General features: G+C 46.6%; 1 protein-coding gene across 1 annotated transcript; it reads left to right on the top strand.

The window, feature by feature from the left end:
* The first annotated feature begins 634 nt into the window (after positions 1-634).
* TXNDC9 (thioredoxin domain containing 9) lies at positions 635-17,031 on the top strand. The gene is given in 7 exon segments (XM_040425098.1): positions 635-768; positions 4,019-4,219; positions 6,835-6,953; positions 8,329-8,417; positions 8,420-8,582; positions 10,706-10,869; positions 16,821-17,031. Coding segments are annotated over 5 exon segments (666 nt in total). The 5' UTR covers positions 635-768; positions 4,019-4,042; the 3' UTR covers positions 10,824-10,869; positions 16,821-17,031.
* The last annotated feature ends 3,293 nt before the right edge of the window (positions 17,032-20,324 follow it).

Consider the following 20,324-nt stretch of genomic DNA (forward strand, 5'->3'; position numbering starts at 1 on the left):
CACCCCATATACTGCGCAGACACCCCCAATATAATGCGCAGACAGCCCCCCATATACTGCGCAGACAGCCCCCCATATACTGCGCAGACACCCCAATATACTGCGCAGACAGCCCCCCAATATAATGTGCGCAGGCACCCGCATATACTGCAAACATGTCTGAGTGTTGGGAGCAGGGAGAGACTGACCTGAGCGCCGCGTAGTAAGATTTAATAGAACATTTTCGTTATGATATATCTCCCTGTCCGCCGCGCGTGCGCACTGGCCCGTAATTTTTGCCTACCCCAACTCTGCTGAGGCTCCTGGCGCATGCGCGATGGGCCATAAATCTAACCTGCACTGGCCGTGAAATTTTGGTACCCAACTCGCGCGTGCGCACTGGCCCATAATTTTTGCCTACCCTCTCTGCTAAGGCTCCCGGCGCATGCGCGTGGGCCATAAATCTAACCTACCGCCTTCCCCGTTCACATTCACTTGCCGTGAAATGTTGGTACCATAGTTAGTTCTGCGCAGGCGCTAACACACCTTCTTTTCAGCCACTGAGGTGGCGAGCTCGGCGACACACCTCCTTCTGAGCCTTCCGATGCCTCTACGTCACTACCGGAAGTGACGAGGGTACCAACTTTTTACAGGTACCAACTTTTAACGGAACACCGTGACTTACGTCAGCAGGGAGCCTGTGTAAAACGCCACACACGAACGTTTGGTTGTCCTGACAGTGGTCGCTGTTAGTGGGAGTGGTCGTGTGGACATTGTGAGGCTCGGCAGCAGTAATGTCGCGGGGCCTGATCCAGTGAGGCCTAGGTGTAGAGGGTTGGGCAGCTTCTTCATCGGGGTTCACCTCCTCCTGGGTGCATTGTCAGTAGTCTGCTAGGGCCCGGCGCAGCCTGATTGTGTCGCCTTCCAACCTGCCCCGTTTCCATTACAGGGTGACTCCCCCTGTTTTATCTGTAGACTCCGATGGGCAACGGGGAAACATGGCGCCCACTTTCTCATCACCCTCATACTTCTATAGGGCATACAGTATAATAGGTTCCATGGTAAAGAGCCGTGCCAGTCAATGCATTTTAATCCCTGCCCATGCTGCATGTCAAGGAGATGCACAGGAGAAGAGTCACTGCGGCCAGTGTATGTCACCTCAAGACCATCAGAACTGTTCTGTATGTGGGGTTGTCTTCTGACAGGCTGGTGGCCTCTGACACCCAGCTTCACCCATACCCTGCTATCTCTCTGAGCAGAGCCAAACACAGTTATCCAAAGCCTCAGAACATTTCCCAAAATGTCAGTTGCACTTTAACCCAGTGGCGTAGCTAGAAATGACTGGGGCCCCACAGCAAATATTTGAATGGGGGCCCCCCTCCCTCAGTAATTTTTTTGCAACCCCTTCCATTCATGCCGCCCCTATTCCTGTGGCTAGTAAAGATCGCTCTCTCAGACCAGGGTCGGCAGCTGTTTCCATCCGTCCTGTATATAATTTCTTTGTGTAATACTGTTGAGGTGGCCTTGACAAAATCTCTTAGTCCTCCTCCTCCTGGATGGGCCATTCTGGGTCAGGGAACCAAAGCAGGCCGCTTCCCCTATATCTAAGCTCGCCCTGCTTGAACCCTTTGTGCACCTTGATGTAATTGTATATCTGAGGTGCATGATTGGTTATGGAGCAGTCGTGTCATAGCAGCAAGCCCCGCCCACAGTGACCTGGATTGGAGATAACTCCGGTCATAGTCATTTAACAACCAACGTGCTGCAGGCAACAGCGACTGCAACACCTGAGAGGTTAGGCCTCTTTCACACTTGCGTTGTCCGATCCGGCGTGTACTCCACTTGCCGGAATTACACGCCGGATCCGGAAAACGCAAGTGTACTGAAAGCATTTGAAGACGGAACCGTCTTCCCAAATGCGTTCATTGTTACTATGGCACCCAGGACGCTATTAAAGTCCTGGTTGCCATAGTAGTAGCGGGGAGCGGGGGAGCAGTGTACTTACCGTCCGTGCGGCTCCCGGGGCGCTCCAGAATGACGTCAGAGCGCCCCATGCGCATGGATGACGTGATCCATGTGATCACATGATCCATGCGCTTGGGGCGCCCTGACGTCACTCTGGAGCGCCCGGGGAGCCGCACGGACGGTAAGTACACTGCTCCCCCGCTCCCCGCTCCACTTTACCATGGCTGCCAGGACTTTAGCGTCCCGGCAGCCATGGTAACCACTCTGAAAAAGCTAAATGTCGGCTCCGGCAATGCGCCGAAACGACGTTTAGCTTAAGGCCGGATCCGGATCAATGCCTTTCAATGGGCATTAATTCCGGATCCGGCCTTGCGGCAAGTGTTCCGATTTTTGGCCGGAGCAAAAAGCGCAGCATGCTGCAGTATTTTCTCCGCCAAAAAACGTTCCGTTCCGGAACTGAAGACATCCTGATGCATCCCGAACGATTTCTCTCCATTCAGAATGCATTAGGATAATCCTGATCAGGATTCTTCCGCATAGAGCCTCGACGACGGAACTCTATGCCGGAAGACAAGACGCAAGTGTGAAAGAGCCCTTAGTAAGAAGGAGAGAGATCATTCTGACCTCTGACTGGACCCACTGCAGTAAATTCATGGGTGCTGATTCCAGGCCTGCCATTTTAAAGGGGTGTCTCACTTCAGCAAGTGGCATTTATCATGTACAAAAGTTAATACAAGGCTCTTACTAATGTATTGTCCATAGTTCCTCCTTTACTGTCTGGATTCATTTTTCCATCACATTATACACTGCTCGTTTCCATGGTTATGACCACCCTGAAATCCAGCAGCGGTGGCCGTGCTTGCCACACCATAGGAAAGGGAACCAGCCTCTCTGGTGGCCAGGACCTTGGAGCGCACATAGGCCGCACCATTTCGTATAGTGTGCAGCCACGGGCACCGCTGCTGGATTGCAGCATGGAAATGAGCAGTATATAATGCAATGAGAAAATCAGTCATGATAAATGCCATTTGCTGAAGCTAGACAACCCTTTAAAACTGCCTGTGAATCATCTGCTGCAGTATATGGTAAATTGATTGAACGATCACATGTTCAAGTTTGGTTTTTTTGCGGACCCATTGAAATGAATGGTACCGTAACGGTCCCGGAAAAATAAAGAACTGAACAGACACGGAAAAAAATACGTTCATGTGCATGAGCTCTAAGAAGAAAGATTTTTATTTTTTGTTTAAAGTGAAGGTGGCAAAAAATTTAGATTTTAGATTTTTTTTTTTTAAAAGTAGTAAAACTATATAATAAAAAATATATAAAAATTTGTTCTGGCCATAACAGCACTGACCAGCAGACTAAGGTCACTTGTCATGTTTAGCACACAGTTCCCCCCCCCTTCCCCTCCAAAAAAAATAAATAAGTTTTTAACCCTCCAAATTTATTTGAAATAATTAGTATAAGTTATATTAATACGAATGCAAGCCTTCATACAGGTATGTGAACGTAAAGGTAAAAAGTTATGGTTCTTGGAAAGGGGTGGTGGTCGAGATAAAAATGTTCGCTAAATGGGTTGAGGTGGTCAAAGTCCTTGAAAACCTCAAGAATAGACTTGAAGCTGCTCTGTGCTCCACAGTTATACAGGCTGCGGGTTCATTCTTAAAGGGGTTTATCCCACAGAAATTATTACTATGCAGTGCATATAGCATTTCAAATGAAGTATTACCGCAATATACATTACATATAAAGATTGCTTGTACATATTCTTTTCCTAAGTAGGTGAAGTGGCTGAGACCTTTCATTCATCCTTACTGCATAGAAATATACAGCTATATGTCTCAGTAGACAGCGAAGGAGGACATTCTGGGGCCATTACATATCACACATATGTCAGGGACTAATTTCTATGCAGGGAGGATGGGGTTAAGAGAGCTAATTGCAATGCATCCTGGAGATGCAGTGCTTGAGCTGCTGCCCACCCCACAGAAAGGAAGATGTGAGTTTGGAAAGTACACTTAGAGAGAGGTGATCTGTCTGCTTCCCTTTGCATAACTACGGCAATATTTCTCAGGTTTCATCAACGCGCTGAAAGATGGCAGCCGACATGTACGCCAAAGCTATGGAGAACCAGTTACTGCAAACTGCCAAGCTGATGGAGGAACAGTTAGATTCAGAACTGGAGAAGCTGGACAAGATGGACGACGATGAAATGGAGCGTCTGAAAGAAAAGCGGCTGGAAGCTTTAAAGAAGGCACAGCAGCAAAAGCAGGTAACCTACCATTAGAACTCTGGATGATATTTACCCACACTCTATATCCGACGGTTACCGACAGGTGTTACATTATGAAAGTAAAAATGTGAATTACTGCTGTATAGACAGTGGCCATGTGATTGGAGGGGGGGGGCGGCAACACCAGAATACGTTCCCTCCATCACATTAAAACAACTGTCCAGTCAGAGAGTCAAGAAATAATATGTCAACTCCATTAGGGCAGAGCTGTGATCTGTGACTACAGCTTCGGCCTATATTACATTGGCCAATAATTGGAACGCTTGTTAGCGATGATCTGGCAGTGTAATACTTCCACCGATCACCTAGTGAACAAGCAAACACTCGTTCATCGGGCAGTCTGATCTTCCAGCAGGTTTGAAAAACATATAGAACTGTCTGATTACGGTCTGCTGCAAAAAATGATTCTGTATAGGGACGAGCGATGGCATTAGTGATCACTCCTCCCTATACCATGGAGGAGATCGCTGCATGTAATAGCAGCGGTCTCCTCCACCGACGAGCAGCTCATTGTCAGGAAGGAACTCTTCGTTCCCAACAATCGTATAGTGTAATCCTAGCCTAAGCCACAGTGTTTACAGGGAGCCTGAGTTAGTCTGAGACACACCTCCAGTCTAATCATTGGCTCGGGCTGCTGCTCTGCCTCTTCTGATTGGCTGCTGTGTATAAACGCACCTCTACCACAGGCTCACAAGGCAGTCAGAGCATGGAGAACTGATTTCTATTACCGCAAGGACCGATTAATTCTAAAGAATGATTAACCCCTTCCTGACATGGCGTACATTTACAATATTGCGTGAAGTGAGTTTCCAGACACAGTGAGCTGATTGGGCAGACACAAGAGCTGTGCTTGCCAGCGGGGGCCTGGCGTTATGGTCAGTGCTGACTGACGCTTTAAAGGCTCACCGTGATGCAATGGCTGTTTGCCGATGGATGCCATGGCAGCCCAAGGCCTTAAAAGTCCTCAGGACCTGCCAGCTACGGAGACCTATGAGGCCCAGCCCTCAGGCAGACTCTCATACTCAACTGCCTGTTAGTGTTTGCGAGCTAAACCAGGACGTAAGGTATAAGGGAAAGATCTGCACCTATTCTGTGTTTAGATGGAAACCACCAACCGAACACTGACTGTATGAATAAGGCATAATGCTGACAGTTCCAATGCATTACAATAAACTGAGGGAGAACAATCAAAGCAAAATTTACTTAGTTGCCCATAGCAACCAATCAGATGTATCCTTTGATTCTCCAAAGTGGCTCTGAAAAATGAAAGGTGCAATCTGATTAGGTGCTATGGGCAACTAAGTCAGTTTTCCTTTACACCAGTTTTGATAAATGTCCCCTATGTATTGTAATGCATTGTAGATGGGATCAAAGTTGAAAAAGATCAAATAAAATTTCACGTAAAAAAATAAATAAAAATAATAAAAAGTTACCTCTTTCCCCTCCTCAAGCCATTTAAAACAGAAAAAAAACAAAACATTAAGCACATTAGGTATTGCCGCGTCTGTAATGACCAGCTCTATAAAAAATATCTGATTTGTGTCTTTTTAAACTCTATTGTGCCTAAATCTAGGAGCAAGTGGCGTTTCTACTCCACCCTCGTCACTTTCTGAAAAGAGGTGGAGTGGAGTCTGGGCCACCATCCCCGAAACATTTATTATTTATGTGCCGCTTTCTGGCGGGAAGGTTGACTAGCTAGCATAGGGTTTAGTTTAGGCGAATGGACTGCTAGAGAATGCGACTAATTTGTGACGCACCATGTGCATCCTCCAGTGACGTAAGACCCCGGTCTTTGTTAATTCCCCCCCCCCCCCCCTATTGCACTCTGTGTTGAATTTCTCCTCTGGCCTTAACTTGTGTATTCAAAAAAAGCTAAAAAGTGAACTGAAAAGAATGGCCATGGGCTTGTAACTGGGAGTGTTACTTTTAATTTCACTTTAAAACTCTCCTGAAAGTTTATGACTCCCTTTGCTTTATGTATTTGTGAGAATTGGCGTATGGTCACACAGGGGAGAATACACACCAGAAATATTTGACATGTTTGACCTGAAATCAGCAGCAGAAAAATGCCATGTGCTACTTAAAGGGAACCTGTCATGTGGATATTTGATTATAATCTAATTATATACAATCATTAACTACTAAAAAGTACCTTAGATGTATTCACTTACTGGTGTGACAGATGGTTACCTCATAATATACACACAAAGATGCCGCATGCTAATGAGCTGATTTGAGTCCTGCGTGATGTCATGGAGTCCAGCGTATATTTAATTCAGAGCTATAGCCACTCCCCTGCCCACCTGCTGCTGATTCATATGGAAAATAACTGTCAATCAGCAGCAGGTGGGCGGGGAGAGTCAGGAGCTCATAAATATTCATGACTCATCATTATCAGCTGGAGCTTTTCAATACATGATGTTGGCAGATTGACTGGGTCAATTAAAGAAAGTGACCCAGCATTGTGCTAAGCGAATCAGTCACTTATTTATGTTGCCCTTAGTTAGGACACCATAAAACTGGTGACAGGTTCACTTTAACTCAGTCTGAATGTTTACTGTCCTTTTGACGATGCTTTACTTTTAACTGCTCAGGAATTCATTTCCAAAGGACATGGAGAATACAGAGAAATACCCAGTGAGAGAGATTTCTTCCAGGAAGTGAAGGAAAGCAAAAATGTGGTCTGCCATTTTTACAAAGATTCTACTTTCAGGTATTATAAAAAAATACTTTATTTTCTTCATAACCACATAACAAAAATAAGCGTTTTTAGCTGCACGCCTTCTAACGTGAGGATGAAAAAGTTTTTTTCTCCCAGTTTTATGAAATTAAAGGGGTTGTCTGAGATTTTGATATTGATGACCTATCCTCGGGACTGGTCATCAATATCACATAGGCGGGGGTCCAACACCCAGCACCTCAGCTGATCAGCTGTTTGAGGAGGCCAAGGCGCTCGCCGGGGGTTACCATGCACAGCACCATCCATTGGATAGTCAGTATGTTTGACGCTACAGCCCAGACCCTTCACTTGAATGAGTCTGAGCTGCACATAGTCCTTATGACTGATTAATGGGGCAATACAAAGCACAGCCACTATACAATGTACAGCTCTGTTCTTGGTGAGCAAGGGGAAGGCAGCGGCGTGACAGGAACGCCTGTGCCTTCTCAAAACATCTGTTCAGTGGGGGTCCCAGGTGTTGGACCCCCACCGATCAGATACTGATGACTTATCCTGAGGATAGCTGGAGAAAAAGACCAGTTGTTCTTTGGGATAGCGACCCACTGACCGGGCACCTGTCCAACACGGTCCCGACCGACACGGATTGAACTTATCCTGAGGATAGGTCATTGGTAAAAAAAATCCTGTAAAACCCTTTTAAATGTCACTTTTTACACTGTGCTCACCTAAAGGGGCAATAAATTCAGTAAACTGATTGATTACGGCTCTTGTATGAGCCCAAGTTTGATCCGATATCTGAATCGGGTGCAATTATTTTTCTCTACTTGTTTATAAGCTTTATGTGATTCCTGTTTAAAGTGAACCTGTTGTTTGGTTTGCATCCACCACACAGCTGGGCTTTAGGGTCTCAAACCTACCCATAGTAAACCCACCTCTCCCTACAAAAAAATAGTAAAATGGTGAACTTAACCGGAGACTAGTCTTGGACTCATCTACAGCATACTGTGTTGAAGTGAAGGATAGTGCGCCCCGTATCACTGCGCATTCGCTGCTTATTGGGTTTATGCTCAGTGAAGTGAGGTGTTTATTGTCACAGTGCGCATGTGAGCAGTGACGTTGGAAATGAGTAAGTTATTATTCTTTGCGTGGATGGGTGGGCTTGCTAGGAGCAGATTTGGGACCCTAAGTCCCAGTAGCATAATAGCTTGGTGGTAGTTTAGTGGTCCCAAAACCAGGTGACAGGTTCCCCTTTTACTCTTTCATTCTGTTCAGTCTGTGTTTTTATACTTTGTATTTGTCACTCTATAAGTCAGCTAACTTCTTTGTTGCTGTAGGCCCACAAGATTGTGCTTTTGGGGGTTACCAAGGATGATTACCAAGTTTATTGCTCAGTTTTCTTCTCTTTTAGGTGTAAGATCGTGGACAAACACTTAGCATTACTGGCTAAGAAGCATATTGAAACAAAATTCTTGAAACTGAATGTTGAGAAGGCTCCCTTTTAAGTGAGCGACTGCGCATTAAAGTCATCCCGAGTCTCGCACTAGTAAAGGATGGGAAAACAAAAGATTACATTGTCGGTTTTACCGATTTGGGCAATACAGATGATTTCACTACAGAGACCTTGGAATGGAGACTTGGTTGTGCCGGTATCATTAACTACAGGTAGGAAATTACTGGAAGTTACTGAGGTTTTCATTGTAGTGCAGGATCCTTTTTGCGTTCAGTTGTTCGCTGTTCCAGTGCTTGGTGAGCTGTATATGTACTGCCACTAGCAAGCAAAATGTCAGATATCATGTGACCAAAGATCATCAAAAGGATCAAGAAACCCTGTTATTCACCTCTGCAATGTCCTGCTGCTCCAGTACCCTTCTAGTCTTGGTTTGCAAGCGACCAGCATGTAACCACTGCAGCCAATGAGTAAACTTAGTCTAGTTTTACACTGCCGAAACGGCATTCTGACAGGCTGCATCGACATGGAATGCCAGGAATCGGCTACACAAAATGTTATTTTGTCTAGCCGATTCTCGCCATATTTGCCGGGTTTCGCCCGGATCTCCGCCGGACCCATAATAGTTAATGGAGCTGACATTCTGGCAGTACCAGAACAGCCTGCCAGATTTGTAAATGCTAGTGGGAAACGAGCCTTAGCCGTCACACTCTTCATGGCTCCACCTGAGTGATGGTGGCAGTAGTGTGGCATCATCACTCGGACTGATATGCACTAGCACTCCATTTAGAGAGGGGACTCGAGGAACCCACGTTCTTGGGACTTCCCTGTGATCACATATTTATCACTTTATACTTTGAGATGATAAATAATTTTCCTGGGGTTATGTCTTTGAAGAAACATATTCCTGATGTGATTTTTAAAGATTGCAACCAATGCCACCAACATGCTTTCATATCACAGTGTTGTCATCCGAGATGTAGCACTGCTGTAATACCTTGTAATCTCTAAAATGTGTGTGTGTGTGTATGTGTGTATATAAAATCTAGGTGGCTGGCACTCCACAGTATAATATGTTCTGGTGCTCAGTGATGGAATAATCCCAGAGTTGCAGAGTAAAGATTCACACCACTCAGATGTAGAAGATATCGCAATGGAACCACGCTCCATGATACTACTTCACTGGCTGTGAACAAGGTCCGGGATGGACCGAAACGTTGGTGGCCTTATGTACTTAAAGGGACTCTGTCACCACTTTCTAACCCCCCCTTTTAAAAGTATTGTTCTCTCCATGGCGCCCTTGTGATTACAAAGGTGTTGTTATAACATAAATTCGCCTTCTCGTTTTGATAAAAATACCTTTTATCTAACCAGTCAATCTTGTGGATAAGGTGCCCAGGGTGTTTCTGAAGGTCTGAAGCTGCCGCCCGCCGCCGTTGGTGCCCAGCTCCTCCCCTGATCCTTTCAGCGCCGCCTGAATGTAAAGAAATCCGCCTCCGGCTCTCGCTCAGTGCCCCCTCCTCCTTTTCAAAGATCCCGCGCGTGCGCACAGGCCTGTGCCTGATGCGCCCGTGCGGACATTTAGAATCAGCCTCATTGAGCGAAGTGCGCATGCGCGCACTTCGCTCAACCTCCTCATAAGACGAGCACTGCAGCCAGCCACTCAGAGCCTGCCAAGCGCTGTATGGAGCCGCAGGCTCTGAGTGGCTGGCTGCAGTGCTCGTCTTATGAGGAGGTTGAGCGAAGTGCGCGCATGCGCACTTCGCTCAATGGGGCTGATTCTAAATGTCCGCACGGGCGCATCAGGCACAGGCCTGTGCGCACGCTCGGGATCTTTGAAAAGGAGGAGGGGGCACGGAGCGAGAGCAGGAGGCGGATTTCTTTACATTCAGGCGGCGCTGAAAGGATCAGGGGAGGAGCTGGGCACCAACGGCGGCGGCGGGCGGCAGCTTCAGACCTTCAGAAACGCCCTGGGCACCTTATCCACAATATTGACAGGTTAGATAAAAAAAGGTATTTTTATCAAAACGAGACGGCGAATTTATGTTATAACAACACCTTTGTAATCACAAGGGCGCCATGGAGAGAACAATACTTTTAAAAGGGGGGGTTAGAAAGTGGTGACAGAGTCCCTTTAATGTACTAAATACTATTGGTGGATTAAATAAATGTTCAATTACGATATCTTCTACATCTGAGTGCCGTGAATCTTTACTCTATATATGCATCTAGACAGGGTCATTAAAGGGCAGCCCTCGTTAAAGTTCTGTGGATATAGCTCTAGTTTTGAATTTATTATCTCTTGGTTATTTAATTTATTTTTATTTTTTTGTTCTAGCGGAAATGTTATGGAACCTCCTTTTCAGAGTCAGAAGAAATCTGGCTCTCGCTTCACAAAGCTGGAAAAGAAAACCATACGAGGAAAGAAATATGATTCAGACTCTGATGACGATTAGACGGCCAGCTTAATGTTCCTCTGAGTGACTGAGCCTTCTTTATATGGCAAGTTATAAGATGAGCTGGGTCATTAATCACCCCCTACAGAAGTGCAGACACCTTGATCAGTTACACAAAATGTTCATGCAAGCTAGGATTATTGGTTGAAATGGCACTTGATGACAATTTGCTCCTAAATGCAGAAGTTTTCATGACCAATGTTATAATCTGAGATATTTATATATGGCCAGCATGAAGTTCACATGGAGGGTAATATTATGGATTACAGAATCTGCATTTGCATACATCTACTGAAAAAAATTTTGTTTCGTGAAATACACTATTGGGCTATTGAGAGGTCTAATTTATTACATTTGTTAGTTTAGCACTTACATCTCCAGTACATTTGTTTAAAGTGTTTTAGCACTTCTGACATGCCACTGATTGCTGAAAATAACAGGCAGAAACATTCCGTTTAGTGCAGAGGCCATTTGTCTCTGCTCTTTTCATAGCCTTTGTAAAAGCCTGCAGACCACTCTTAAGTGCCCACACTGCTAACCCTGCCTTTCTAAGGATAGCCGATCAGAGCTGAAGAGGCACAGCACTTACCTGAGTGCTTCTGCCCTTTGTTTCAGTGATCGGTGGGGGTATCGGCACCTGTATCCCCACCAATCAAATCTTTTGATTTGTCATTATGATACTTAGGCTATTTTCACACTTGCGGCAGTGTGATCCGGCAAGCAGTTCCGTCGTTGGAACTGCCCGCCGATCTGGATGTGACTGAAAGCATTTGAGGCGCATCCGGATGCGGATCCGTCTCACAAATGCATTGCAAGAATGGATCCGTCTCTCCGCTTGTCATGCGCAGAGCGGAAGGACGGATCCTAGATCTTCAGGGTTTTTTTCGCCGGAGATAAAACCGCAGCATGCTACGGTTTTATCTCTTGCCTGATCAGTCAAAATGACTGAACTAAAGACATCCTGAACGGATTACTCTCCATTCAGAATGCATGGGGATAATATGCCTGATCAGTTCTTTTCCGGTATAGAGCCCCTGTGACGGAACTCTATGCCGGAAAAGAAAAACGCTAGTGTGAAAGTACCCTTAAGAAGTGTTATGCTTTGCAGTTTAGAATGTGTTTGTAGAAACATGGTGGGTTTCCAGCTTTTTGAAGGCTTCAGCGTACATACATTTTTGTCACTGCACACCTTCTGTCAAACCGTTGGGGCCTTAATACATTGATTAATATTGCAATGCAAACCATTTTCATATCAAAATATTGTAGCCTCTTTTTTTTAAGCAGACTAAATAAAGATGAAACTGAAGAACTCAATTTTTCCTTGTGTTTATCCTTATCTAATAACCATTACTAATTCTGGAAATGGTTGACTTTTCATGTGAATCGGATCACTCGAGGTTTGAGAAGCTGGACCCACAGGGAACTGGATTGATTGATTGACTTCTGTCTGACAACCGGTTGTTGAACTTGCGGGGGTGTAGAATCCAACTTTTTTTTTATTTTTAGAAGAGCTCCTCTGCTAGGCTGGTGAAAGCGTCACCATCCCGACACTAAACAGGAACCAAGCATCACCTTCCGCAACAGCTAGTTTGAGCCGACAGGGTGACCAGACCATTTTCGAATCTCCGGAGTCCTTAGTGGTAGTTAAAGGGCTTCTACCACCAGAAATACTGTTATGTAGCTGACTGACATTAGCGATGCACTAATCCCAGCACTACATAACAGTATGTTTCTAACATTAGTCCCTGCAGCCATTTTGAAAAAAAAAAAGCACTTTTATTATATGCTAATGAGCCTCTAGGTGCTATGTGGGTGTAAAATCAGCACCTAGAGCAGACCTGGGCAAACTACGGCCCGCGGGCCGTATACGGCCCGGCGGACCTTTTAATCCGGCCCCCGGGCGGAGCCAGAGGCGTGCCAAGCAACGATACCCCTCCTCCGCGAATGAAGAGGACTTCCGACTCGGCGTGCTGCGTGTGGCATGGCGCGGTGGCAGGGAGGCAGCGTCAGCGGCAGTACTGTCTAGGTAAGACACAGGGGGGGGGGGGGTGCCTCGTGCGAGCCGTACCCGGGACCCGGCCGGCCGCAATTATTCCCTTCTCTGTAACAGCGCAGCGCCCGCGGCTCTCATAGTATCGGCTGTGACTGTCTGACACTGACAGTCACAGAGCCGACAAGCATGAAGCTGCGGCCGCCTCCCCCTGTGCTGTGTGTAGTCAGTGTGACTAACACATGGCTGATCATCTCTGAGCATTACGTTTCTAAAGGCAAGGGGGGGGGGGGGGGGGGGGGGGGGGGGGGAGGGGTGTGTACTATTGTAAGGGGGGGGGGGGTGTTCTGTATATGATGGGGGGGCCGGGGGGGTGTTCTGTACACAAGGGGACAATGGCTGGATTCACAGGGGACAATGGCTGGATTCACAGGGGACAATGGCTGGATTCACAGGGGACAATGGCTGGATTCACAGGGGGACAATGGCTGGATTCACAGGGGGACAATGGCTGGATTCACATGGGGACAATGGCTGGATTCACAGTGGGACAATTGCTGGATTCACAGTGGGACAATGGCTGGATTCACAGTGGGACAATGGCTGGATTCACAGGGGGACAATGGCTGGATTCACAGTGGGACAATGGCTGGATTCACAGGGGGACAATGGCTGGATTCACAGGGGGACAATGGCTGGATTCACAGGGGGACAATGGCTGGATTCACAGGGGGACAATGGCTGGATTCACAGGGGGACAATGGCTGGATTCACAGGGGGACAATGGCTGGATTCACAGGGGGACAATGGCTGGATTCACAGGGGGACAATGGCTGGATTCACAGGGGGACAATGGCTGGATTCACATGGGGACAATGGCTGGATTCACATGGGGACAATGGCTGGATTCACAGGGGACAATGGCTGGATTCACAGGGGGACAATGGCTTTCACTAATATGAGTCACAAATAGTGAAAAATGTTCATTGTTTTGGGAAATTTTGTTTAATAAATTTAAATTTTTTTCTTGTAAGGCAACCTCACTTTTTCATTGTTTAACTATAACAAGTACTCGTACCAGTTGTCCAACAATGATATATTTACTGCTTTTTATAAAGAAATACAATTGATTTTATGCAGTATTGAGTTTAGCCTTTTGGCCCGGCCCTCCAAAATATTTTCAGTTTCTCATGTGGCCCCATCGAAAAAATAATTGCCCACCCCTGACCTAGAGGCTCCGTCCACTCACGCTTTATCCCGCCCAGGTCCCCTGTTCTGCCCGCCCAGCTCCTCTTGATGGATGCCACGGTCCACCGCATCGTTGACGAAATCCCGCGCCTGCGCCGTCCACTTCTGTCTTCGGCGCAGTGAGTGAAGGCCCTCTTCCTCACTGTGACGTAGTCGGCGCAGGCGCAGTGAGGAATCCGGCACCAGGAGCGCATCATTCACTCACTGCGTCTGCGCAGAATACAGAAGTGAACGGCGCAGGCTCGGGATTTCGTCAACGATGCGGTGGACCGTGGCATCAATCAAGAGGAGCAGGGCGGGCAGAACAGGGGACCTGGGCGGGATAAAGCGTGAGCAGACAGAGCCTCTAGGTGCTGATTTTACGCCCACATAGCACCTAGAGGCTCATTAGCATATAATATTTTTTACAAAAACGGCTGCAGGGACAAATGTTAGAAACATACTGTTATGTAGTGCTGGGATTAGCCCATCGCTAATGTCAGTCAGCTACATAACAGTATTTCTGGTGGTAGAAACCCTTTTAAAGGGAATCTGTCGCCAGTTCTATGGTGTCCTAAGGGCAACATCAACTAGTGACATATCTCCTTACCAAAATGCTGGGGCACACTCTTTAATCGACCCAGCTGTTTTGCTAAAATCTTGTACTGAAGAGCACTAGCTGATGATTCCTGTATATTCAAGAGCTCCTGATTTTCACCGGCCCACTGTTGCTAACTCAGTTGGGTAAAAAAAAACATTAGAGGGGAGTGGATAACCAAAAGCTCATGAATATCAGGACTCATTGGCATAAGCTGGAGCTGTTAGAACCTAGGAACCTAAAACTGGTGACAGATTCCCTTTAACACACACTCTGCTTATCAGGCCTACTGCTAAGGACTGCTCGACTATCTTCCCTGGAGTCCAATAATTCCCATTGTCTGAAACAATGTGCGGTAACCCACCTTCACTAGTGGAGTGCAGGGAGAAAGAACTGATTGCAGACTCTGTCCCTTCATATTGGTGGACTTGATGTAGATCGACACGCCGATGGCTGTGCAACTAACAGAAGATTCCAAAGGGGTTGGATACAGCAGCCACAATGGTTCTTACCTCAAGCAGAGCAAATCCTCAGCGCCAGACGAATATGGTTACTTCTCTATGAAAAAGACCTGTTGCGACTGCTGGTTCACCATCAGTAAGCGCTCTAGTGATGACCCGCTTGTTTGAGAGGCACAGGATTAGAAGGTGTGGAGAGGCTACTGGACTTCAAGATCAAAAGTAGCAGCTGCATTTTGTTTGAGACTGCTGTTGGCCCACCAGCAATTGGAAATGGCGACAAGACCACTGGCTGGAGAGACTTTCTGACATCTGATATCAGATCAGTGCTCTACAGTAGCCTATAATTGGAGACCCCCCCCCCCCCCCCCCCCCCCCGCCACATTCTCTCCTGGAGGCAACAGGAATGGAGGAGGAGCATCCCGCATAGGTGGCAGGTTCTATTCATATAGAAATTTACCGGGCATCTGTCAGCAAATTTAGGCCGTGAGCAGTAAGTGGTTTTCCGGCCTGGCATCCTGCTGACAGCAGGAGTGCACGGCGTCATTGGTTGCTATGCCGCCGCTGCACTATAGTAATACACTCGTATAGATCATACGAGTGTATTACTGTAGTGCAGCGGCGGCATAGCAACCAATGACGCCGTGCGCTCCTGCTGCCAGCAGGAATCCAGGCTGGGAAGCCACTTACCGCTCATGGCCATGTTCCACAGCCGCGTGCATTCGACCTTATGAATATATTAAAGCTTCATTTTTCTCAGCAATGTGATCACATATGAACATGGGACCAACACAGACGCCTTCAGCTGCCAAGTGCACATGTAACAGGTCAGACAGTGTCATAGGTACAAATCTGCTGACCTATGTCCTTTAAAGGGAAATTGCTGTAACAGATTATAAAGATTCCTCCCAATGTTTGTTTAAAACAACTACTGTCTCTTATTAACCACTAGAGGTTGCCTTCTAATGTTTCAGCTGTAATACTGAATTCTCGCTCAGTTACAAAGTCCCTTTATACATTTTGATAATGCTTTGAGAAGCTGCAGACTTTCCTCCCTTCTAACCTATTTTTAACTGGATGATAACTCTCCCCCTGTAAGATCATGGACAAATACACCAATAGGTCATCACATCTGATTTCCCTAACACCACCTATACTGCTGTCACTGCTTCAATGTCGACCAAATTCAGTAACGACGCCTACGCCAGGTTCATTGCAATGAAAAGAAAAACATTCTGTTCCTGATTTATTCAGAAGGGATGATATAACTCTACCTGTAAGTATCTCAACTGGGCAATAAATGAGCAAATCTTGTAAGGGGAAAACGTTCTTGGAAGATCTGAGACTTTTACAGTGTTCATTTTTCTGGATTTCTTGGCAGTTGTGTCCCCAAGAAGAAAATCTTTCGCCCCGATTGTCCAGTATCTGAATGAAAACACTATTGGGTTAAGCTATAGGTCCATGACAATGGACAACACCTGATCTCTGATGAACCAAAATTGGCACATTGTCACTTCCAGAAGGGAAATGATGATCGCCCTGCTTAACTGACTATAAGGAGGATTTGATAGTCTGCAAAAATGTATTCTCTAAATGAGGAACTTCTTTGAGCTTTTGTTTCAGGTTTATAGTTTACTGTTAAATAGGCCATTGACAGAATGACTTAGTTTTGGCACAATGGGCTTTTTACTTGCTTTTTCAGCCTATGTTTTTCTTTTACCCAGTTCTAGATCTTTAGGTGTGCAGACCCTTCCATGCTATGGCACTGAGGGCGAGGGCCTCACACAGATTTACACCTACGTCCCAATCAACGCCTCTTCAGGTTTGATGGCTTCACACACCTACGTATCCAGTGACTACACTACCACTGGTCTTCTTAAGCTCCTTTCTTGTAACGTGATGGGTCTCAATACACCAATAAAATGTTTTAAATAATCTTGACTCATTTGAGCTGTTTTAAACCAGACATAATTTTCTGAAGGAAACAAAAATGGGTCCACTATGGAGGCACCGTGGTGGTGTGATTCTTTTCCAGAGAAGCCTGTAATTTAAGGTGGAAGAAGAGTTGTTAGATAGGGGTGAAAGGTACATATACTATTTAAACCTCAAATAGGAAACACCACATATACTCCAATGCTTATGCTTTCCGTGAACAAATTATTGATTACCACAATCTGATTTTGACTAGCTGGGATCCTAATCTAATAATTATGGGGGGGAAGTTTTGTCTCCATCTTTAGATAACCCAGTTAAAGGGTATATTCTCTGCCCGATAATCACTAACAAGTGTTCCTATTAACGCTCGTTAGTGATCATCGGGCAATTCAGATCTTTCAACATGCCGGTGGCAGATGGTGCTGTGTAATCATGATCTGCCGCTGGCACACCACTGTCCTGCACGGGGATGAGTGATGGCATAGCGATCGCTCCTCCCCATACTGTGGAGGGCATCGCTGCATATAATAGCACCGTTGTCCTCTGCTAGCTATCTGGCGACTGCCGGGAGGGAACTCTTCACTCCCGATAGTTGTTTACAGCATCGGAGTGTCTAATACATCCCTCAGACTCTTCCCTTCTTACTGTGGTTTTGAAATCCGCAGCATATTAATTTATCCAGTGGATTTCTATTGTGGATTTAACCCTTCTCAATGGTTTTGTTGCATTTTTGTGTGCGTTTTTTGCCACCGAAAAACGCACCAAAAACCACAGCAGATTTTTCTGCTGAATTTTCAGTCACATGTGTCCCTGGCCTCGAAAGTTTCTCGGAGGCTACTTTTTGGGAAGTGTACCTCTTGGTGAGAGATCATTGTCTGCTAGAAATTCGTATATGAAGCGCTTGAAGACATTTTGCAGCTGACAGACTTTGAGAAGGGGGAGCATCACTGGACTGAGAGAAGCAGGATGGTTTTGTTGACAATTTGCCTATCATCCAGGCTTTTCTAACCTAGCTGTTAGGAGGTGTTGGGAGCAGTGGTTACAGGGTCGGTGCAAGGATTTTTGCCAACAAAAGCGAAGCTACATTTTGGCGCCCCCCCCCCCCCCCTCGCAGCTCACCTGGCCCTGGTCCCGTCTGCAGCAGCTGGCTTCTCCTCTGTGTGGTCCTGGTATCTTCTCTCTGCTTCAGACAATCGCTGGTTTGAGGACCGTTTTTTTCGCCCTCTAGGTTTTAGAGGAGGATAATAAAAACATATTTTCCATTACACCTCAGGTCAGACCAGCAATCAGACCCCCAATGTTCATCAGACCTCAGCTCACAGCCCCAATCAGACCCCCAATGTTCATCAGACCTCAGATCAGAACCCAATGTCAGACATCAGCCCCCATCCATGAGCCCCCCATGTCAGCCATTAATCCCCCCCATGTCAGCCATTAATCCCCCCCATGTCAGCCATTAATCCCCCCATGTCAGCCATTAGCCCCCAATGTCAGCCATCTGCCCCTATGTAAGCAATCATGCCCCCATGTAAGCCATCAGCCCCCATGTCACATTTCTCCCCCTCCATGTCAAATCACCCCCTATGTCACATCAGCCCTCCATGTCACATTTCCCCCCTCCATGTCACATTTCTCCCCCTCCTTTTTACATAATCCCCTCCGTCACATCACCCCCGTGTCACATTTCTCCCCCCATGTCAGATATCTCCCCCTCCATGTCACATTTCTCCCTCTCAATGTCACATTTTCCCCCTCCATGTCAAATCACCTATGTCACATCAGCACTCCATGTCACATTTCTCCCCCTCCATCCATGTCACATTTCTCCCCCCCCCCCCAAACCATGTCACATCACCCCCTTCGTCTCACATCATGATCACAACATTACCCCCTATTGTGTCACATTTCTCCCTCCCCATGGCACATCACCCCCCCCCCCCCCCTTCCCTGGCCAGCCCTGGCCCTATCCCCATGTCAGACTACAGACTCCCATCATGACATGGTCAACATCCCCTCCCCCCTCCATTTATGATTGTTGTTTTTGTAATTTTTTAGAAGGTTAGTTTTTCCGCCCTTCCCCAGAGTGCGCCCTAAGGCAGCCGCTTGATCTGCCTTATTGTAGCACCGGCCCTGACTGTGAAGGGCTGGAGCAGAAGTGTGAACACAGGTTGTCAGTGAGTCTGCACTGTGAAGGGGTGGAGCAGAAGTGTGAACACAGGTTGTCAGTGAGTCTGCACTGTGAAGGGCTGGAGCAGAAGTGTGAACACAGGTTGTCAGTGAGTCTGCACTGTGAAGGGCTGGAGCAGAAGTGTGAACACAGGTTGTCAGTGAGTCTGCGCTGTGAAGGGCTGGAGCAGAAGTGTGATCACAGGTTGTCAGTGAGTCTGCACTGTGAAGGGGTGGAGCAGAAGTGTGAACACAGGTTGTCAGTGAGTCTGCACTGTGAAGGGCTGGAGCAGAAGTATGAACACAGGTTGTCAGTGAACAGTGTTGGCCCAAGAGAGAGTCGCTAGAACCACCTTATAAATGCACATCCGACAATAAATCCGTATAAAAATATATAAAGTTTATTAGACACACCAACAGACACATTAAAAAATTGTATACAATTAGAACAAAGTGCGGTATGCAGTAAATATATAACCAGCACATACAGGTCCACTGAGTAGCCAAACATAGGCAGAAATATTATACCAGCATATACAAATAACAATGTAAAATATAAAGCAAATGTACCATAAGGTGAGACCTCTGTAAGATACAAACAGACCAAAGTAGGGTCACAATCAAAGAGCCAAACCTACATGAGAAGCTGGTGCAGTGGACCTGAAAAATGAGAAAGCACCCAATGCGTATCGCTGGAGCAATCCGGCTTCCTCAGGACCCCTTTTATAAGGTGGGTCTAGCGACTCTCTCTTGGGTCAACACTGTTTAATGTTCTCTCTTACCGCCTTCTGCACTCCGTTTATTATGTGGTGTGCCCCCTGATTTGGCCATTTGACAGGTTGTCAGTGAGTCTGCGCTGTGACTGTCTCTTCTCTGTGGGACAGGAGGGGGGGAACTCTTCGATCTGCTGTTGGATGCTGCTTCATTCTATTTACTTGTTTTACTGTTTCATTAAGCAGTTTGCCTCCATGACACCTGCCCCCCCCCCCCATATCCTATCCTATCTCATCCTCATGGAGCCCCTGCTGTCTCCTTTCCTCCCTCATGTATACAGAGCTCCTGTTCCACCCTCCTATCTCCTATTGCTGCCCTGCACAGACCTCCTGCCATGAAATGGAATTGTACAA

Source organism: Bufo bufo, chromosome 3, assembly GCF_905171765.1.
Source record: "Bufo bufo chromosome 3, aBufBuf1.1, whole genome shotgun sequence".
Lineage (NCBI taxonomy): Eukaryota > Metazoa > Chordata > Amphibia > Anura > Bufonidae > Bufo > Bufo bufo.